The 21,981-nt window shown below is 40.5% G+C and overlaps 1 protein-coding gene and 1 non-coding gene across 3 annotated transcripts; one reads left to right on the forward strand and one right to left on the reverse strand.

Moving 5' to 3' along the window:
- The first annotated feature begins 2,582 nt into the window (after window positions 1–2,582).
- EAPP (E2F associated phosphoprotein) lies at window positions 2,583–21,359 on the forward strand. 2 transcript variants are annotated; one of them, XM_060143750.1, is made up of 6 exons: window positions 2,592–2,786; window positions 5,956–6,137; window positions 7,220–7,315; window positions 8,337–8,454; window positions 15,042–15,155; window positions 20,781–21,359. In XM_060143750.1, exons 1-6 carry the CDS (start codon window positions 2,713–2,715, stop codon window positions 21,055–21,057), a joined length of 861 nt encoding a protein of 286 aa, XP_059999733.1. In that variant the 5' UTR covers window positions 2,592–2,712; the 3' UTR covers window positions 21,058–21,359. The 2 variants fall into 2 exon arrangements, with proteins under 2 accessions (XP_059999743.1, XP_059999733.1); XM_060143760.1 differs by lacking the exons at window positions 8,337–8,454; window positions 20,781–21,359 and having other exon boundaries at window positions 2,583–2,786; window positions 15,042–15,112.
- Window positions 14,216–14,322, reverse strand: LOC132504464 (U6 spliceosomal RNA). The gene has a single exon (XR_009534895.1). It is a non-coding gene; the product is annotated as a U6 spliceosomal RNA (small nuclear RNA).
- Window positions 21,360–21,981: the final 622 nt, after the last annotated feature.

The following is a 21,981-nucleotide window of genomic DNA, read 5'->3' on the forward strand; positions in this document are numbered from 1 at the left end:
AACAGTTGATTATGTTTAATAGTCAATTCACGAGTTCTGAAATAGTCCATTTAATCCATTGAACTCTCATTTTGTTTTTAGACGGTGAGACAAACACACTTTTTTAAATTTTTTTGTGCTGTGCCAGGCATCTTGCAGGATCTTAGCTCCCCGACCAGAGATTGAACCTGGGCCCCCTGCAGTGGAAGCGCGGAGTCCTGACAACCCTACCACCAGGGAATTCCAAACACAATTTTTAAGACTGTAAACTGAGACCTTTTATATCCCAGCTATTCTGCCCATTGAGAGGTGTATCTACCCCTCTCCTGGAATCTGGACTTAGTGACTAGGCTGACCAACAGCATGAGGCCAAAGTAATGTTCGGGGGATTCTGAGGTTAGGTCAGCAGAAGGCTTGCAGCTTCCTTCTGGGCCTCTGAGAACCCTGTGTGGGAGACTTGAGCTGTGAGTGAGAAAGTTGACAACTCTGGGGCTGCCATGTTGTGAGGAAGCTGCTGGTTTACAAACTGACTCCCCTCCCTCACTAAGGAGAGAGTAAAGAAAGAGGCAGGCAGGTTTAAGAGGCAAGGGAGCTTACTAGGATTGTTTTGGGCGCTGAAAGAGTAGAAGATCTCTATCCCTGCCAGCCAATTCTTTTTTTTTTTTTAAAGGTCTCTTTTTAAAAAAAAATTTATTTTGGTTGTGCTGGGTCTTAGTTGCAGTAGGTGGGCTCCTTAGTTGCGGCTCGCTGGCTCCTTAGTTGCGGCATGCATGTGGGATCTAGTTCCCTGACCACGGATCGAACCTGGGCCCCCTGCATTGGGAGCACAGAGTCTTATGCACTGTGCCACCAGGGAAGTCCCCCAGCCAATTCTTAAAGGTTTATACAGAAGACTTAACTGGGTTGTCAGGTATACTGTCCAGATGGTCTCAACAACACCCTACTCACTCAAGGCTTCATCATTCGGACAGCTCCCACTGTCTGAACAGGGGAGGAACAGGAGGGGAACAGGAGGCAAAGTGTACATTGCAAGGATAGGGGAGCAGGTGAGGAAACTTGATTGCCTGAGTCCAGCTCAAAGATCAACCAGTGGTCACAGCCCACCAATCATCTCCTTCAACAGAAGCCCAAGGCTTTGTGGAGAACGATGCATGGAAAAGAGACATGCTCAGGTTTTAGTCCCAAACTGAGTCCCTAGACATTGGGGATCAGGGTAATGCCTTTCAAAACTGCAGATTTGGATAAAAATAGATGAGTGTTTTTGTTCTAAAGCTCTTAAGTTTTGGGGTGATGTTTTTGTGCAGCGATAGAGAAATGGAAGAGGGAGACAGAAGTAAGCAAACAAATAAGTAACATGAAGTTGAAGGGGGAAAAGTGGATTTAGGGTTAGAGAAGATGGGATGGAGAGAAGAGGGTGGGGTTGAGGGCTTACAGTTTTTGACAAGGGGCTCAGGGAAAGCCTCTCTGTTTCAGTTTGCTACATACTCCTGCTTTTCTTTGCTTGCTCGTCATTAGCATATGTAACCCCCAAGCAGCCACCAAAAATGGCAGGCTCAGCCCCTGAGTTTACTTGTTCTGTTACCAGTTGTAGGATTACAGCCAACTCCTTAGAATCTCTATTTTTTTTAAAAAAATAAATTCATTTATTTATTTGTTTATATTTTTGGCTGCATTGGGTCTTTGTTGCTGCGCGGGTTTTCTCTAGTTGCGGCGAGCGGGGGCTACTCTTCACTGCAGGGCTCGGGCTTCTCATTGCGGTGGCTTATCCTTTTGCTGAGCACGGGCTCTAGGCGCGGGCTTCAGTAGTTGTGACATGTAGGCTCAATCAGTAGTTGTGGGCCACAGGCTTAGTTCTCCGCGGCATGTGGGATCCTCTCGGACCAGGGCTCGAACCCGTGTCCCCTGCATTGGCAGGCGGATTCTTAACCTCTGCACCACTAGGGAGGGAAGTCCCAGAATCTCTAATTCCTAATTTTAAGTTTATGGGAGTAAATAAGTAATGACTCAATTTTTGTGGATCAGAATGAATATGGATATAAGGGCACATCCTTGAGGAGGGCCACAATTCTCAGAAAAGGAAAAATGGGTTCCCCAACAGGTGTCTCCTTCACATCACTGTGACTCATGGGAGAGTATTGTACCTCGAAAAAGAGTTGGGTGGAACAATAGTTGAAAACTAGGGAAGGGAGCTCCCTGGCGGTGCAGTGGTTAGGACTCCGCGCTTTCACTGCTATGGGCCTGGGTTCAATCCCTGGTCAGGGAACTAAGAGTCCACTAGCCAAAGGGCATGGCCAAAACTATATATATATATATATATATATATATGCATACATATATATACACGCATACATATATATATAAAACTTACTGATCTCCCCGCCACCTCCCCCTCCTCCCCGCCGCTCCCCCTCCTCCCCGCCCCTCCCCGCCCGCCCCTCCCCCTCCCCTCCCCTCCCCTCCCCGCCCGCCCCTCCCCCTCCCCTCCCCTCCCCACCTGCCCCTCCCCCTCCCCTCCCCACCTGCCCCTCCCCCTCCCCTCCCCTCCCCTCCCCTTCTCGCGGCCCCGCCCCCGCTTCCTCCTCCAGCCCCTCGCTTGGAAGATCTGCGCAGGCGCGCAGTGAGGGCGCGGACGTGCGGGCGGAAGTGGTGCTGGAGCGCTTTAGGAAAGGGACTTGCGGAGAAAGCAGGTAGTCTGCTGACGCCTGTGGACGGTATCGGAGGGGGCAGGCCGCCATGAACCGCCTCCAAGATGACTATGACCCCTACGCAGTTGAAGAGCCTAGTGACGAGGAACCGGCTTTGAGCAGGTAGGCGCCTACCCCGCCCCGGTCCCCGAGGCTTCGGGCCGAGGCTAGGCCGAGGCCTCCCCCTCTCGCTGCGCTTGCCGGACCCGTGCGGATTCTCTGTCCAGCGGTTCGGGCCCCTGTCGCGCCTCGCTGTCGCCTGTGGGAGGCCGAGGGGGGTCTGGTGAGGTCGCGTAGCCACGGGGGAGGCGGGACCGACACTGGCGCGGGTAAGGGGCACATTCTGGAATTAGGCGTAAGATTCAAAAGCCGTGAAATCGAATCCTGCTTCTGCAGCTACTAGCACTGTGACCGAAGGCAAGTCCTTTATCGTCGGTTTCTCATCTATAAAATGGAGGTATAATAAGTATATCACGAGTATGTTGGGAGGCACATGGGAGTTACTGTGAAGTGACCATCATGAGACTAAACTGCAATAAACAGAAATAAGGGGGTGTTTAACTTCTTGTTTTTGAGCACCTATTGTATGCTTGCTGTGGGCTACAAAGGTCAGTCATAAGATTTTTGTCTTTGACAGGTTTAACGGTAAAGTAGGGGACATAAGATAAATATATCTCGGAAGATATATGTCTCGGAAGTAAACGTGTATCTCAGAAGACCACTGTAGAAGAAGATGACCTGGGATAGTCACAGATGAAGTTCTGTGGGAATTTCCAGAAGGGAGGGATTAATCCTATCTGGAGGAAAATTGCAGTTATGTTGACAAGAGATTTCCAGGAAAATTTAGCCATTTTTTAAGCTGTCAGCAGATCCTGTTCATAAACTTTGAAACATTCTGTACAACTAAGCTTTCAGTGGAACTGTCCTTCTTTCAGTCACAATGTTTCCTTATATTATCCTGAGGAGGGATTATAGGCATGGGAGATCACACTGCTCTGAAGATTTCTGTTGTGGGGAGTGAGGATGGATTCCAAGATTCCCTTATGAAGAATTTCAATTAATGGGTCCAGTTTGTGAAACTCAATTAGTAATTCAGTTTGATTGGATTCAGTGTTTCCTGAACTTGAGCTATTCTGCCATTACCATCCCCATATTCACCCCTCTTATTATTTATTTAATCATTTTCTTTAAGTTAATTTACATTTTTGTAGTTAAATGCCTTTTTTTTGGCCTCACGGTTTGCAGGATCTTAGTTCCCCGTCCAGGGATTGAACCTGGGCCCCCAGCAGTGGAAGCACGGAGTCCTAACTACTGGACCACCAGGGAATTCCCATGTAGTTAAATGTCTTTAAAGAGGCTTTATATTCCTGTGACAGTTGCCACTGGTAAGGTAACGGTAAAAATAAATACTTTGAAAACAAAACAGTGTTATTAGGCAGTATCGCCCGCTCAAGGCTCTGAATCGAATGCTCATTTTAAAAAGGGAGATTGTGTTAGAGAGGGGTTTAAGAGGTGTCTCTCAGGATTTGATTTTACCATACCTAGAAGTGAATCTTTTATAGCGTAGTACTGTTTCATGGAAGCTGGCAGAACACATGAGTCTTCTGAGTTGGAGACACCTGACAGCAGAGCATACAGCATGAGCATCATGTTTGTGTTGGTTGCTCTTACTTCCCAACTCCTGTAGGGGTTACATGGAGAGGCCCAGATGGGTGCTACACATTCACTGGGTTGGTATCATGGCTGAGGACCACTTGAGCTTGGAGAATCCACCTCTTTTACAGCAGGCAGTAAATATGCCACTAGATGCCAGTACCCCTCCTCCCACCTCCCAGTTGTGATAATCAAAAATATGTCTAGCTATGCCAAATGTTCCCTGGGGGGCAAAATTGCCCCCCAGTTGAAGAGTACTGGGGTAGTTCAAGGGTAATAGTGAGAGGTAAGGCTGGAAAGATAGGTTGAAACCAGATTGTGGAAGGTTCTTTTGAATGCTGTACTTAGAGTTTTGGTCATGGATGATTTTCTTTTGGATTTGGGTAGTGATGTGATGAGAGTTCTTTAGGAATAACATTCTGGCAGCAGGGTTAAGGGTGGAAAGAAGCAGAAGAGTTTTGAGACCTGGAGATCCTTAGGCCATGGTGGTACAGGCAGAGTTAAGAGGACCTGAGTGAGGGAGGGAGACACGAGAGGGAAGAGATATGGGAACATATGTATATGTATAACTGATTCACTTTGTTATAAAGCAGAAACTAACACACCATTGTAAAGCAATTATACTCTAATAAAGATGTAAAAAAAAAAAAAAAGAGGACCTGAGTGAATATAGTGGTAATGGAGAAAGGGAGCATGCTGGTCAGGATGAGGAATGTCAGATGGGGAATTTTCTTGGAAGTAGAATCTGGATAAGTCCTCTATCATTAGCAAAATTGATTGGTGTGAATTGTATTTTTCTTATTTACCTTCTGCTTGAGGCTCACAAGCATTGTTGTAGAAGAGAAAAATAGATAAGCAAAACCCAGGAATAGTCTGTAACCGCTCATCAGATCATGAATAATTGAACATTATATGTGTACTATTGATTATAGTAGAAAAGTCTTAGGCATTTCATCTTGATAACATTTCATTCCTTCTGATATCTCGTTTAATTCTGTCATACTGCTATTGATGGGGAAACCCAGGCACAAAAGTCCAAGGAAATTGGCAGAAATTGCTCAGGAGAATTTGGAATATAATTTAGCCCTCTCTCTCTTTTTAGTTCTCCGTAGCACTATGCCTTTTAAACTGTAATATTTACTTACTGTCTGTTACATTTTGTGTGGATGTATTAGCTATCTGTTACATATATTAAGTTTTATTTAAGTATCCAGAGTTTAAAACAAACTCCCAGTTCTGTGAGGTAAGTTTTTCATTGCTGATGGAATTACTTACTCTTGGAAAGTAGTGTGATAATTCTAGAAGTCAGAAAGACGTTTGCATCTAATTTTAGACATTTAACCTAAGGAAATCAACAGAAACAAAATTATATATACGGAGATATTCATTGTAGTGTTTAATAGCGAAGAGAAATAACTGTACAGCATCTGCAAGAGGAAATGTTATGCAGATATTAAAAAATATATTTGGAAATATGCAGAAATGGTTGAACTATCAAGTGAGAAGAGCTGTATGTAATGATAGCTGAATCAAATGCAAGCTTATAAAATTTAAATTTGTTGGGCAGTGAGATGATAGGCATTTGAAGTTATTTTAATTCTTTAATATTTGTATTCTTTATGATTTAAATGTGTTCTAGTTCTGACGATGAGGTGGATGTGCTTTTACATGGAACTCCCGAGCAAAAACGAAAACTTATCAGAGAATGTCTTACTGGAGAAAGTGAATCCTCTAGTGAAGATGAATTTGAAAAAGAAATGGAAGCTGAATTAAATTCCACCATAAAAACAATGGAAGACAAGTTATCCTCTCTAGAAACAGGTAAACTTTTAGTTAGATTTTCATATAGATATTTTTCTAAGTTCCATAATGGCAGGGACCCTTATTTGTGCTCTGTTATGGCCCCAGCACTTTCAGTAGGTGCTCAGTAAATACTTATTGAATGAATGAATAAATGTGCTTGGCAACCTGAGCGTAGTTTTCTTTCATTGCTAGTGAAGACGTTTCCTGTGTTGCTGGAAAGAGACTGTTTAGCATTGTTTACTTGTATGATTTCCTTTTGTAATTTTTACCTCAGGATAAAAGAAAAAGAGACACACTAGCTTATAGAAGTATATTTAAGGTTATATAGCACTGATATAGCAGGTTGAATGATGTGTCACCACAAATTCCTGTCTCATTTTAGTAAGTAATGAAACATACTTCATTTTGATACTTGGTTTCTATGTAAAATATATCTGACTCGAAAACTTGTTTGTGAAGGTAGGACTCCTCAGAATTGGTTTCCATGTTGTTATGCTATACATTAACTGTTAAGAATTGAAAGCATATGTAATAATGATAAAAGCAAAAGCAGATGTTAATTAAGAGGAAGAATTAGGGATGCAGGCATATGATGGCATAAGTATAGGTGATGTCATGGCACTAGGCACAGCTGAGGAGAGAAAGAATGTGTCCTTGACTCATTCTGCCTGACTCTTTGTAGAGCTCTTATCCTCTTTCTTCTAAAGTTCCTTAAAACAAGATGTTTATTCCCTGTTCTCCACAGCATACTGCATGGCTGAAAGGTAGAGAGATATATGCCGGCAATGTGAAAATATGGCTATTTTATTTAATTAGATGTGCTTTTATCATTATTTATATATGCTTTCAGTCTCTTTGTGGGAAAGGAGAGAGAATAATTTTCTCATGATTTGGAACAGTTATTCAAGGAGGGGAAGTTCTCTGTAATTGCATAGGGCACAGAAATCCAGTAAGTCATTGTGATGTGAAAGTATTCTTCCACCCAAATGAAATTGGGAATGAGTTGGTATCACTTTGAAGTGATGGAAGAATATATAGAGTTTTTTTCCTTGCCAATCCAGTATGATTCAGTTTTTAAACTTCCCTTATGGTTTGACTAGGGTCTTCCTCAGGAAATGGGAAAGTTGGAACAGCTCCGACAAAGTACTATGACGATATATATTTTGATTCTGATTCTGAGGATGAAGACAAAGCAGGTAAGTAACATGTTTACCAGGTTTAGCAGTTATATTTTATGAAGGAAGGTTTACCTAGCAATTATTTGATATTAGGTTTTCCCTTTGAGTTTCATCTTTTAAGAAATTGCAGGCAGTTGATGTGAAAACAAAAGCAGGATTGCGCATAAGAACAGATGGGAACACACCTGAGGACAGGGACTGAGGGTGGTGCTGCAGTGGCACGTCTGGGGAGAGGAAGAGTGTGTCCTGACTCAGTACCTCTTTCCTCAGGGCTCTTGGCCCCCTCTTCCTTCAGCTTCTTTAGCACAGAAACATTTGCTTTCACAACTGCAGATAGTTTCTAGATTTTAATCTCTTGCAGAATTTTCCCTAACTTGTTGCTTTTTTTAAATCAATCAATCTCTCTGTTCTTTGGAATTGATTTTGTATAAATTTGAGCAAAGTTGAACACAATGACAAGAGCTAAAACTAACTTAATTATATCAGTAATTATGATGGAATACACAAATAACAAATTTATATGGTAAACAATTTTATATTTTTATATGTTGTTACATTAACATTGACCTGCCCAAGTAGGTCTAGTGTATGTGGATGACCATAGTTTTTTTTTTCCATTCATTTTTGTTCTGATTTCAGTAGCATTTTATGTATGAGAACTTATGGAGAATTTAAGACATCAAAAATAGTTTCTAGGGACTCCCCTGGTGGTCCAGTGGTTGGGACTCTGCACGTCCACTGCCAGGGCCCAGGTTTGATCCCTGGTCAGGGAACTAAGATCCCACAAGCCGTGCAGCATGGCCAAAAAAAAAAAGTTTCTATTCTTGACTTACTTTGAGTGGCCTTTTTGAGACTCTGACGTCTCATTATTTGAACTCAGTTCTGAACTTTATTTGGAGGAATAGTTTAAAATATTTTTTTAGAAAAATATAACTAGAAAAAATATGTACCTTAGGAAACAGGTTTCTTCATTTTGTATAAAAGAGGTGTGGATTTTAGACATGATACTTAGCCATATCGTTAACATTTTCAAAACTAGCACAGATGACCAAGAAAAAGAAGAAGAAACAACACAGAATTCCAACAAATGATGAATTACTATATGATCCTGAAAAAGATGACAGAGATCAGGCCTGGGTTGATGCACAGAGAAGAGGGTAAGAACTTAAATTTAAAATTAGAATCTTTAGGAAAAATGATTAAAAGATGATTTTCGCTATATTCACATTTTGAGTGTATGTGTATATGTTTATACAGACATGCGTTAAGTTTGTGAAAAAACTGCTGAATAGTTTATTTTAAAAATGAAAAGCAAATTTCAGTCAGACCATTGGTTTTTTATTTATTTTAAAAAATATTTATTTACTTATTTATAATTGAAGTATAGGTGATTTACAGTGTTGTGCTAATTTCTGCTGTACAGCATAGTGACTCAGTTATACACATACACACATTCTTTAGGCCACTGGTTTTTTAAAAACTGTTATTGCATTCAGACTGCTATAGCTAGTCAGTCTCTCCCTTTAAGAAACAAAACTGACTTTTTTCAAATCAACAATTTAAAATTACTTGGAGATTAAGAGTTTATGTGGGGAATTCCCTGGCGGTCCAGTGGTTAGGACTCTGTGCTTCCATTGCAGGGGGCACGGGTTCAATTCCTGGTTGGGGAACTAAGATCCTGCATGCCGTGGTACTGCCAAAAAAGAGTTTATGTGGATAAACAGTGGATGTTATGTTTTCTACTTGAATGCTTGAATTGTTGTTTTTAACTATTTACAAATTTGATTTTTTTTTAAATTTTTAAATTTTTTATAGATCTTTATTAGAGTATAATTGCTTTACAATGTTGTGTTAGGTTCTGCTGTATAACAAAGTGAATCAGCTATATGTATACACATATCCCCATATCCCCTCCCTCTTGCATCTCCCTCCCACCCTCCCTATCCCACCCCTCTAGGTGGACACAGAGCACCGAGCTGATCTCCCTGTGCTATGCAGCAGCTTCCCACTAGCTATTTTACATTTGGTAGTGTATATATGTCAATGATACTCTCACTTTGCCCCAGCTTCCTCCCACCATGTCCTCAAGTTCATTCTCTATGTCTGCGTCTTTATTCCTGCCCTGCCACTAGGTTCATCAGTACCTTTTTTTAAAATAATTAATTAATTAATTTATGGCTGCGTTGGTTCTTCATTGCTGCACGCAGGCTTCCTCTAGTTGCGGCGAGCAGGGGCTACTCTTCGTGTGGTGCGCAGGCTTCTGATTGCAGTGGCTTCTCTTGTTGCAGAGTACGGGCTCTAGGTGCATGGGCTTCAGTAGTTGTGGCACGTGGACTCAGTAGTTGTGACTTGCGGGCTCTAGAGCGCAGGCTCAGTAGTTGTGGCGCATGCGCTTAGCTGCTCTGTGGCATGTGGGATCTTCCCGGACCAGGGCTTGAACCCATGTCCCGTGCATTGGCAGGTGGATTCTTAACCACTGTGCCATCAGGGAAGTCCCCATTTTATTTATTTTTTAGATTCCATATATATGCATTAGCATACGGTATACAAATTTGATTTTTTAAAGTTGAGGTAAAATTCACATGACATAATGTTAACCATTTTAAAGAAAACAATTTAGTGGTATTTAGTATATTCACAATGTTGTGCAACCACTACCTATATTTATTTCAAACCATTTTCATCATCCTAAGAGGAAACTCCATACTCATTTTCAAATTTGAGCTGATAAAGGCTGATTTATCATAAAAGTGAAAGCTGGGCAACTTACAACTATTTTTCCCTAACCTAGCTGTGCTTCAGAATCACCTGGTTAGAATGAAATGCAAACCCTTGAGTCCTACTGAGGAGGTTTTGATTCCGCTAGGGTGGGGCCCAGGAATCTGTACTTGTCAAGCCCAGAGGGCTTGTGATGTTATGTGGGTCTTTGTGCACCACCCTTTAGCTTCCACCCTCCCACTTTGTCCTTTTTTCCTCTCCTAGTTTCACCCGTGCACCACTTCCTCCAACTGCCCCTTGCATTTATGTGATGAATATTTTTCACACTCACAGTGTGAAATGAACGTTTTAAGTGCTATGAGTGCTATTGAAATAATTAAGGAGCTTACGGTCTAGCTCCTTATTCTGGTAACAGAATTTGTCATGGAAGTAAGATGGAATGTATTTTCATTCTTACATAATCTTGAGAAGAAATAACATCTTATTGACTTATTCACATTCCTGTGTCAAGCAGTAGTTGCCTTTTAAGACCACAGAAACCAGCTTCAAATAATGAATTCAGTACATTTTAAGCACCACAAGGACAGTGATCATACCTGTCTTGTTCAATGCTGTATGCCAGGCATCTTGCACACTGCTGTATAGGCACTTAGCACCTATTGAATGAATGATTAAGTTATTTTCTTGGGGTTTGGGTTTTGAAATTTGCTAAGCATTGGAGGTATTTAACAACAATTATGAAATATATACCACATGGTCTCAGTATTTTTCCCCACAAACATTTAAAGAGTTTAGGAAGTAATGCCAAATGATTTGCATTTTGCTGTTCAATTTTTAGGTGTTTTCCATAAGCCCCTTTTAAGAATATATACTTTTGGGCTTCCCTGGTGGCGCAGTGGTTGGGAGTCTGCCTGCCGATGCGGGGGACGCCGGTTCATGCCCCGGTCTGGGAAGATCCCACGTGCCGCGGAGCGGCTGGGCCTGTGACCCATGGCCGCTGAGCCTGCGCGTCTGGAGCCTGTGCTCCGCAATGGGAGAGGCCCGTGTACTGCAAAAAAAAAAAAAAAAAAAAAAAAGAATATATATTTTTATACCTTAGTGTTTTCATAAGCAGATTCATGCTTTATTCTTTAAATCATCAAATATCTGTTGAGAATTTACTATATGCCAGACACTGTTCTAGATTCTTGAAATACAGCAGGGAACAAAACAGACCAAAATCCTTAGGCACTTAGAGCTTACAACCCTTGATTTTTTTTTTTAATAACTTTTATTGAAATATAGTTGATTTACAATGTTGTGGGTTTTTCTTGTTTTTTTGGCTGCATTGGGTCTTTCTGGTGTGCAGGGCCTTCTCATTGTGGTGGCTTCTCTTGTTGTGGAGCACGGACTCTAGGACCGGCTTCAGTAGTTGTGGCACGCGGGCTCAGTAGTTGTGGCACATGGGCTCAGTAGTTGTGGCTCACGGGCTTAGTTGCTCCGCGGCATGTGGGATCCTCCCAGACCAGGGCTCGAACCCACGTCCCCTGCATCGGCAGGCGGATTCCCAACCGCTGTGCCACCAGGGAAGCCCCAACCCTTGCTTTTTAAACGTAGCTTTATTGTGGGTTTTTTTTTTTTTAAATTAGTAGGCTATTTTTTAGAATAGTGTTTTTTTTTTTTTTTTTTTTGAGAAAAGCCAGCATAAGGCACTTTCATTGCAATAATGAAACTCATATGTAGTGCTGGGGGTAGCGGTAGGGGTGTGGGAGTAGGCAGCAATTTCTCTCACCATATCACTACACAGGACAGCAAAGGGGTGAGAGGGGGTGAAGGAGCAAACTCTGAGATCAGCACGGGGAGCTGAGCATCAAAAAACAGGAGATGCTGAAGCTGTGATGACCAGCTTCATTTTCTTAAGACAGCACTCAGGGATTTGTTATGATGGCTGGGCTTTCATGGGTGTTGTGTCTACAAACGGCACCTTCAATTTAACTTTCGATTGAAATTCTTAAAATTTAGGAAGTGGAGCTTGGATAGCTATGAGATTACAAAAGTCCTAAATATCCATTAGAAAAACCAGAGGATGGAAAAAGAAAAAAAAAATCCAGGCCATGAATTAGGCTTCAGAGGTCCCTGGCTGGCCCAGGGATAGACACCTGTAGTGTCCAACATCTCAGTGAAAACGATCTGCTTTCAAAAGGCAGAGGGTTAAGGGGAAGGTGGAGGTGGGACAGTGGAGGCAAAGGCTCTCCCCTTCCCACTTTAGTTTTGGGTAGGGCTTTTAATTCAGCTCGAGGACGTCGCTTAACTTGGAGAATAATTCGGCCCTCAAAAGCACCTCAAATCTGCTATGGCTTTGCAGTTGCAACAGCAAGAATGTTTAATATATAATAGATAAAACTTTCATCCAAAAATATATATATATAGATTATTGCCCCCCCCACAACAATTCCTATTCTAAAGTTAACCCATTACTTGTGCTGTTAATACTTGAATAATACGTAACTGGAAACCTAGATCCAAAGGACTGAAACCCAGCGTTCACCCCCAAATGAAAACAAACTAAAATGGGTAACTTGAGGTTTATGGCATATAGTTCAGGTCAACACACATACAAGGAGAAAGGGGAAGAGCAAAGCCGGTGACAACACATTCAGTCTGGGAAGATATTTATACAGAGTGTAGTGGAACATCAGGGAAAGCTCCGTACGGACTCGCTGTGCTCATCTGGAGGCACCAGATCCTTCCATGACACATCCAAGAATGGGGAGCTCAGGGAGGAGGCCATTCCTGACATTCCAGTTTTAGAAGCTCCACGTCAAAGATGAGAGGGAGATAGCTTGGCTCTCTGACCCAAGCTCATCTGGGCAGCCCCTTCTTCCCAGCCTCGGATCACTTCCTGCTTGCCCAGCACAAACTTAAAGGGCTTGTTTCTGTCCCAGGAGGAATCCAGCTTCTTTCCATCTTCAGGCATCCCCGTGTAGCGCACCACGCAGGTCTGGCCGCGCTTTGGGAAGGTGTGCCCCTCTCCGGGGGAGATGATCTCCGCCTGCACTCCCATGGCGGTGGCAGTGGCCGTGGACGCCGGGCGGGCAGGCGGCGCGACAGGCGGCGTGGACTGATAGTGGATCTGGCGGCAGTTCCGCTGCTGTGCCAGAATAGTTTTAGGTGCACAGAAAAATTGAGCCGATGATGCAGAGAATTGCCATGGTACTGCCCACACCCCCCGCAACAACAGCAACGCACGAGTCTCCCTGTTAACGCCATGCGCTAATATGGTATATTCGTCACAGTTAATAATCGATGCATTATTGTTAACTAAAGTTCATACTTGATTCAGATTTCCTTAGGTTTTTTTTCTGTTTTTTAAAAATATCCTGTTTTACCTTTGGGTAGCAGTTGTATTTAAAGCACAGTCATCCCTGTCACATTATTGATCCTGCACCATCCCAGTGAAGCCCAGTGGGCTTCAAATGACCCCCTTTATTTATTTATTTATTTATTTCTCCACCACGTGGCTTGCGGGATCTTAGTTCCCTGACCAGGGATTGAACCCACACCCTTGGCAATGCAAGTGTGGAGTCCTAACCACTGGACCTCCAGGGAATTCCCCCATATTTCCTTAGTTTTTACCTAATACCCATTTCTGTTTCAAGAGCCCATCCGGGATACCATGTTACATTTAGTTGTTATGTCTCCTTAGGCTTTGCTTGGCTGTGACAGTTTCTCAGACTTTCCTTGGTTTTGATGACCTTAACAGTTTTGAGGAGCACTGGTCAGGTATATTGTGGGAGGCTCCTCTATTGGAATTTTTCTTTTTCAGCAGGAAAATTCAAGTTTATTAAAACAGCTATGACAAGTATAACAAAATCTACATCTGCCTGTGCTAGGCCAGTGTAGTTCTGTACAAACAACAAGATAACGCTAGATAACGACAGTTAGCACTTTGAAAGCATAGTATACAGAAGAACATATCTTCATCAAAAAAAAAAAAAAACACTTCATAAAAGTGGGGAAAAAAATTCTCCCTACGCCCCCCAAAGGAGGTCTTCACAGGCTGGCCAGCTCCATCCCAACTCTGAGGTATCAAAGGAGTTCCAAGTGCAAACTGAAGGGATGAACAAGCAACTCCCCCACTCCCACATCGGTTAAACACACAATCCAGCTGATCTTGTGGTAGAGTGCCTTTTCATGGAATGATTCAACAATCATAGATAAAAAAATATGGAATGCTTCGCGAATTTGCGTGTCATCCTTGCACGGGGGCCATGCTAATCTCCTCTGTATCGTTCTAATTTTAGTATATGTGCTGCCGAAGCGAGCACTGGAATTTATCTAATGTTTTTCTCATGATTAGACTGGAATTAGAGGTTCTGGGAGGAAGACCACAGGGGTAAAGTGCCGTTTTCATCACTTTGTATCAAGGGCACATACTATTAGTGTGATTTATGACTGTTAATGTCGATCTTGTTCACTATAGTGAAGTAGTATTTGTCAGGTTTCTCTACTGTAAAGTTACTCTTTCCACCCCTTTCTGTACCATACTCTTTGGAAGGATGTCACATGTTTAGCCTAGACTTAAGGAGTCTGGAGTTATGCTCTTCCTCCTTGAGGGGAGAGTATCTTCATAAATTATTTGTAATTGTTATGTATGGGAGATGTGTCTATTCTCCCCCATCTATTTATTTATTAAGTCATTTATGTCAGCATGGACTCATGGGTATTTATTTATATTTTGGTTATAATTCAATACTACTTTATTTTGATGCTCTAATTGTTTTGGCTTCAGTCATTGGGAACTCTTTCAGTTGGCTCCTGTGCCCCTTTAACATTCCTGTCTCATTGTGGGTTTTTTGTTTTTTCTTTCTGAGCACTTCCTTACTTTCTGGCCCTACAGGATGTTCCAGGTCCATCTTGTATGCCCCATTCCTGGAATCAACCATTTCTCTAAGGGGTACTGGTTTCTTTTATTGGGAGAGTGGCGTTTGAAAGCAAGATCTGGCTTTAATGTGTTTCCCCTCTTCACCTTCTTTTTCTGTTCTAGCTACCATGGTTTTGGAATACAGCGGCCACGTCAACAACAACAGCCTTTTCCAAATAGTGATGCTGTCTTGAATTGCCCTGCCTGCATGACCACACTGTGTCTTGATTGCCAAAGGTAACGGATAAAGGATAACAACACACACACACACACACACACACACACACGAAAAAAAACACTTGGTAGTTCTTGTTTAAATCAGAAATAGACTTTTGAGGTACTTAGGAATTCTGATAAAGTTCTGTCCTTATATATCCCTGGTGCTGCATGACTAATCTTTATACAAATAATTTTTGTTACACGTAGTCTGTTATAAATAGGTTTTCTAATAAAGTACTTGCCAGTGCTGACAAGGGTTCAGTAAAACTGCATATTTGTTGTGGAATGACAAAATCTCTCAAATACACTCTTATTTTTTTTTTCTGTTGTGATAAAATACATGTAACATAAAATATACTATTTTAACTGTCTTAAAAATTTTGCTGTAAAAGAGTACTTCATTTGAATATTCAATTTATTGTCAACTAGACCATTTAAAATTTTTTAAAAATTTAATTTAAAAATTAATTTAGTTTTTAATTTTTTAAAAAATTCAAAATTAATTTTTACTTTATTTATTTATTTATTTGATTGTGCGAGGTCTTAGTTGCAGGAGGCGGGCTCCTTAGTTGTGACTGTCAGGCTCCTTAGTTGCGGCATGTGAACTCTTAGTTGCGGCATGCATGTGGGACCTAGTTCCCTGAGCAGGGATCGAACTTGGGCCCCCTGAATTGGGAGCATGGAGTCTTAGCCATGTTGCCACCAGGGAAGTTCCTATTTTTAATTTTAAATAAAGCTGTTTTCCCAGCTTTATTGAGATGTAATTGACATACAACGTAGTATAAGCTTTAGGTATACAGTGTAATGATTAGATATTCAAATATATTGCAGAATGTTTACCACAATAAGGTTAGTTAACACAGCTGTCACCTCACATAGTTTCCTTTTTTTGTGTGTGTGTGGTGAAAACTTTTAAGATTTACTCTCAGCAGTTTTCAAGTATGCAGTACAGTATTGTTAACTGTAGTCATCATGCTGTACCTTACCTCTGCTGAACTTATTCATTATAAGTACCTTTTGACCGCCTTCATCCATCTGCCCTTCCCCACCAACCACCAGTTACTTTGTTTCTATGAGTTCAGTGTTTTTTTTAGATTCCACATATAAGTGAGATCATACACTATTTGTCTTTCTCTGTCTGACTTTTTTTACTTAGCATAATGCCTTCAAGGTTCATCCATGTTCTTACAAGTGGCAGGATTTTTTTTTATGGCTGAATAATATTCCATTGTATATACATACTATATTTTCTTTATTCATTCATCTGTTGATGGACATGTAGGTTGTTTCCATGTCTTGGCTATTGTAAGTAAGGCTGCAGTAGGTTTCTGGGAGGAAGACCACAGAAATAAAGTGCTATTTTCATCACATTATGTCATGGGCACAAACTATCAACATGATTTATGACTTTTTTTTTTGCGGTATGTGGGCCTCTCACTGCTGTGGCCTCTCCCGTTGCGGAGCACAGGCTCAGCGGCCACGGCTCACGGGCCCAGCCGCTCTACGGCATGTGGGATCCTCCCGGACCGGGGCACGAACCCGTGTCCCCTGCATCGGCAGGCGGACTCTCAACCACTGCGCCACCAGGGAAGCCCGATTTATGACTATTAATGTTGACCTTGATCACCTGGCTGAGGTGGGGGCCCAGATATCTCTTTGAGATAGTGATTTCATTTCCTTTGTATACATACCCAGAAGTGGGATTGCTGGATCATATGATAGTTCTATTTTTAACTTTTTGAGGCTCCTCCATACTGTTTTCCGTAGTGGCTGTACCAATTTACATTCTCACCAGTAGGGCACAAGGGTTCACTTTTGTTATTTCTTGTCTCTGATAATACCTTTTCTAACAGGTATGAGGTGATACCTTATTGTAGTTCGGATAGGTAGTTCCCTGATGATTTGTGATATTGAGTACCTTTTCGTGTGCCTGTTGGCCATTTGTATATCTTTTTTGGAGAAATGTCTATTCAAGTCCTTTGCCCATTTTTTAATCGGATTTTGTTTGTTTTTTGCTACTGAGTTGTATGAGTTCCTTATATATTTTGGATATTAACCCCTTATCAGATATATGATTTGCAAATAATTTTTACCATTCCATAGGTTGCCTTTTTATTTTGTTGATTGTTTCTTTGCTATGAGAAGCTTTTTAGTTTGATGTAGTCCCACGTGTTTATTTTTGCTTTTGTTTCTTGTGCTTTAGGTGTCAGCTCCAAAACATCATTGCATCATTTTTCCCTATGTTTTCTTCTATGAGTTTTATAATTTCAGATCTTACATTTTAGTCTTTAATCTGTTTCAAGTTAATTTTTGTCAGTGGTGTAAGTTAAGGGTCCAGTTTCAGTTTTTTGCGTATGAATATCCAGTTTTCCCAATACCATTTATTGAAGAGACTGTCTTTTCCCCATTGAATATTCTTGACTCCCTTGTCAAATATTAGTTTATGGTGTATGCATGGGTTTATTTCTGGGCTCTTGATTCTGTTCTGCTGATCAGTGACTCTGTTTTTATGCCAATCCCATACTGTTTTGATTACTATAGCTTTGTAGTATAGTTAGAAATCAGGACGTGTGATGCCTCCAGCTTTCTTCTTCTTTCTCAAGATTGCTTTGGCTATTTGGGGTCTTTTGTGGTTCCATAACAAATTTTAGGATTTTTTTTCTATTTCTATGAAAAATGCCATTGGAATTTTGATAGGGATGACATTAAATCTATAAATGGCTTTGGGTACCATGGACATTGTAGCAATATTAATTATTCCAATCTAAGAAAACAGGATATCTTTACACTTATTTGTGTTTTCTTCAATTTCTTTCATCAGTGTTTCATAGTTTTCAGTGTATAGATCTTTCACTTCCTTGGTTAAATTTATTCCTAAGTATTTTATTATTTTTGATGAGATCGAATGAGATTGTTTTCTTAATTTCTCAGTTTCTTAATGAAAATGCAATAGATTTTTGTTTATTGCTTTTGTATCCTGAATCTTTACTGAATTTAACATTTTTTTTGTGAAGTCTTTAGAGTTTTATATATATAAGATTATGTCATCTGCAAACAGACAATTTTACTTCTTCCGTTTCTATTTGGACACCTTTTCTTTCTTTCTTTCTTCCTTTCTCCCTCCCTGCCTCCCTCCCTCCACCCCCCTTCCTTCCTTCCTTCCTTCCTTCCTTTTTTTTTTTTTACCTGATTGCTTTGGCTAAGGTTTCCAGAAATACATTGACTAGGAGTGCTGAGAATGGGCACTCTTATCTTGTTCCCTATTTTAACCATTTTAAGTGTACAATTCAGTGACATGAACTACAGTCACAATTGTACAGCCATCATGACTATCCATTTCCAGAACTTTTTCGTCACGCCAGACAGAAACTCTGTACCCATTAGACAATAATTCCCTATTCTCCACCCCTACTCACCCCAGCCTCTGGTAATCTCTATTCTACTTTCCTGTTTGGATTGTTCATTGCTAGTGTATAGAAACACAACAGATTTCTATGTGTTCATTTTGTACTCTGCAACTTTGCTGCATTAGTTTATTAGCTCTAATAGTTTATTTGTGTAATCTTCAGAGTTTTCTACATATAATATCATGTCATCTGTGAACAAAGTAAATTTTACTTCTTCCTTTCCAATTTGGATGCCTTTTATTTCTTTTTCTTTTTTTTTAAATGAATTTATTTATTTATTTTTGGCTGTGTTAGGTCTTCGTTTCTGTGTGAGGGCTTTCTCTAGTTGCGGTGAGTGGGGGCCACTCTTCATCACGGTGCACGGGCCTCTCACTGTCGCAGCCTTCTCTTGTTGTGGAGCACAGGCTCCAGACGCGCAGGCTCAGTAGCTGTGGTGCGCGGGCTTAGTTGCTCCATGGCATGTGGGATTTTCCCAGACCAGGGCTCGAACCCGTGTCTCCTGCATTGGCAGGCAGATTCTCAACCACTGTGCCACCAGGGAAGCCCTTATTTCTTTTTCTTACGTAATTGCTCTGATTAGAGCTTCCAGTACTTTGTTGAATAGAAGTGGTGAAAGCAGGCATTTTTGTCTTGTTCCTCATCTTACAGGAAAAGTTTTCAGTCTTTCATCATTAAGTATGATGTTAGCTATGAATTTTTCATATGTGGTCTTTATTATATTGAGGAGGTTTCCTTCTATTCTTAGTTTATTGGGTGTTTTTATCACGAAAGAGTGTTGAATTTTTCAGATTTTCTTTATGCATCAATTGAGATGATCATGTGTTTTTTTCCCATATATTCTATTAATCCAAATATACTTTTGCCCTTTTCCTCTTCTTTTCTTTATTTTCTTTTCTCTTTTTCTGGTAGCCTTATAAATGTCTGGCTTAGTCCATGTTCTGAATCAGGTTAACTGAAATTAAATGATGATGTTAGGTGGTGGATTTGTTCTAGTTACTAATGGGAAGCCAGATGTAATTTACTCTTATTAGCTAGCTTGAGGTTTCTGATCATCTGCAACAGTTAATTTTTGTACTCTCCATATGAGCTGTTAAGCTTTTTTTTTTTTTTTGGTGGTAAGCGGGCCTCTCACTGCTGTGGCCTCTCCCGTTGCGGAGCACAGGCTCCGGATGCGCAGGTTCAGCGGCCATGGCTCACGGGCCCAGCTGCTCCGCGGCATGTGGGATCTTCCCGGACCGGGGCACGAACCCGTGTCTCCTGCATCGGCAGGTGGACTCTCAACCACTGCGCCACCAGGGAAGCCCTGTTAAGCTTTTTGTATATAAATTGACACCTAGAATATGAAATAAAAAGTAAAATATCTTTGTACTTAAGTTGCTTCTCTTTTAAATTAAACCATGTTACCATGTTACAGGGTTTCTATACCCAAACAAAGTTGCTTCATGATCTAACAGTAGAAATTGGGCTTGGTAAAAATTGTGTTCCATATTAAGATAGGATTCCAGTACGGTGGAGTATAAATGAAAGTTTTATGGTTTCGTCTTGAGAAACACCAGCCTGGTAGTGGTGGTGGTGGAAGAGGAGATGATCAGCATTCAGAACTAATGAAGGCATAACTTGACTTCACTGTTTCTAACCAGATAGATATTTCTGTTGCATGATGTTTAAGGGGGAAAAAAAGGAAAATAACTTACTAAGTCAAGAAAGAAGTAGGAAAATATTAAGTGTATGAGGAGAAAAAAGAAAACATTATCTATTCTTTAGACTGTTGGAGTAAAGCCAAGAGTGGACATTATAAATCAGATGCTCTTTAAGCTTCTAAAACTGTAGCTTTTACTAAAATAGTGACCAGAATGGCACTACCTAGTAATGAGAGGAGGGCAGAGTCTCAGGTCACAACAGGAAAAAGACACAGTCAAAGATTTTTTAAACATTACCTCTCAGGTTTCCAATAGCTTTTCTTGTCTAAGGTGGAAGAGCAAATCAAAACATTTTTTTCTGAGATAAAAGTTACTTATAGAGCAGTAGAAAAGAGGATATATTCATCAGTATCTGTTAACAATTCTCTTCCTGTTCGTAAAATAAGTCTTAAAAACTCTTTAATTTCCCATTTTGTTCTCATGTTTTTACTTTGGTTGGTATTTCAGTAAGTTTTTGGTATTCTCACATTTTATCTAAATGTGTAACTATTAAAATAGAATGTAAATCCAAATTCTCCATTTCATTTTCCTCTTAGGCATGAATCATACAAAACTCAGTATAGAGCAATGTTTGTAATGAATTGTTCTATCAACAAAGAAGAGATTCTAAGATACAAAACCCCAGAGAACAGGAAGAAAAGGCGAGGCCATAAGAAGATGAGGTCTAACCAAGAAGATGCTGCGGAGCAGGCAGAGACAGATGTGGAAGAAATCTATCACCCAGTCATGTGCTCTGAATGTTCCACCGAAGTGGCAGTCTACGACAAGGATGAAGTCTTTCATTTTTTCAACGTTTTAGCAAGCCATTCCTAAATAGCTAAGTTGGCATTTAGTTGCCCAGTACAGTATACAAGGCAAATATGGACAGTTATATTCCTCCTGCCTACTCATCTCAAGTGACATTCTGAGTGGTTATTTGAGGAAGCAGTGTTTTATCTTTATCTTTTTGGGAAAAAATGGTTATCTACCTTCATCCCTCCCCTTCCTTTTAAAAAAAAAAGTTTCCCCAGCTCTGATGGGACTTGTTATTCATTCTCTTTTTGATAGATATTTGGAAATGGGCTTTTTATTTATTAAAGCTCTTTAGAATTAAAATGTTCTGGAGTTACAGGTAACTTGTTTCAGAGTGTTATTTTTATTTTTTATTTTGGATATACCCTTGGTGTGCTTAATCTAGAAACTGTTTCCTCACTTCTGTCTATATATATATATTTTTTTCTTTTTTTAAATTGCGGTATAGATGCTTTACAATGTTGTGTTAGTTTCTGTTGTACAACAAAGTGAACCAGCTGTATGTATACATATATCCCCTCCCTCTTGGACCTCCCTCCCACCCTTTCTGTCTATATTGTTTTTGCTAAGAAGTATCTTTATTTTCCTTCTAACCCATAGGATGGAGTGAATAGTATTAATAACTTACAATTACATGAAGTTAGTATTGGGGTGCCTTGAGTAATTAACATAGGTCTTTCCTTAAAAGGGTGGTACTTAATCAGTATTCTAAACTTAATGAATTAACACAGTAAAATAGAAATTTGTGGTAAGGAAGAGCAAACTCACCCTCCAGCCTTAGACTTAAAAATTTTGTTGCTGTTGCTTGTGCTCCCATTTATTCCAGAATTTCTCTTGCCAGCAATGAAGGTGTGTTTGTTTTTGCTCTTAATAATAGAAAAATTATTAGTGGCAGCTTGGAGGAAATTGCATTGTAGGCATCTGTACATTTTAGCTTTTTAAAAG

This window comes from Lagenorhynchus albirostris, chromosome 1 (genome assembly GCF_949774975.1).
Source record: "Lagenorhynchus albirostris chromosome 1, mLagAlb1.1, whole genome shotgun sequence".
Taxonomy (NCBI): Eukaryota; Metazoa; Chordata; class Mammalia; order Artiodactyla; family Delphinidae; genus Lagenorhynchus; species Lagenorhynchus albirostris.

What these genes read in the sequence shown, in the direction of transcription:
- EAPP (XM_060143750.1), top strand. Translation starts at nt 2,713, where the DNA reads ATGAACCGCCTCCAAGATGACTATGACCCCTACGCAGTTGAAGAGCCT. An exon ending in GTTATCCTCTCTAGAAACAG is followed by an intron (nt 6,138 to 7,219) that starts GTAAACTTTTAG and finishes TGGTTTGACTAG; the next exon opens with GGTCTTCCTCAGGAAATGGG. An exon ending in TGAGGATGAAGACAAAGCAG is followed by an intron (nt 7,316 to 8,336) that starts GTAAGTAACATG and finishes TTTCAAAACTAG; the next exon opens with CACAGATGACCAAGAAAAAG.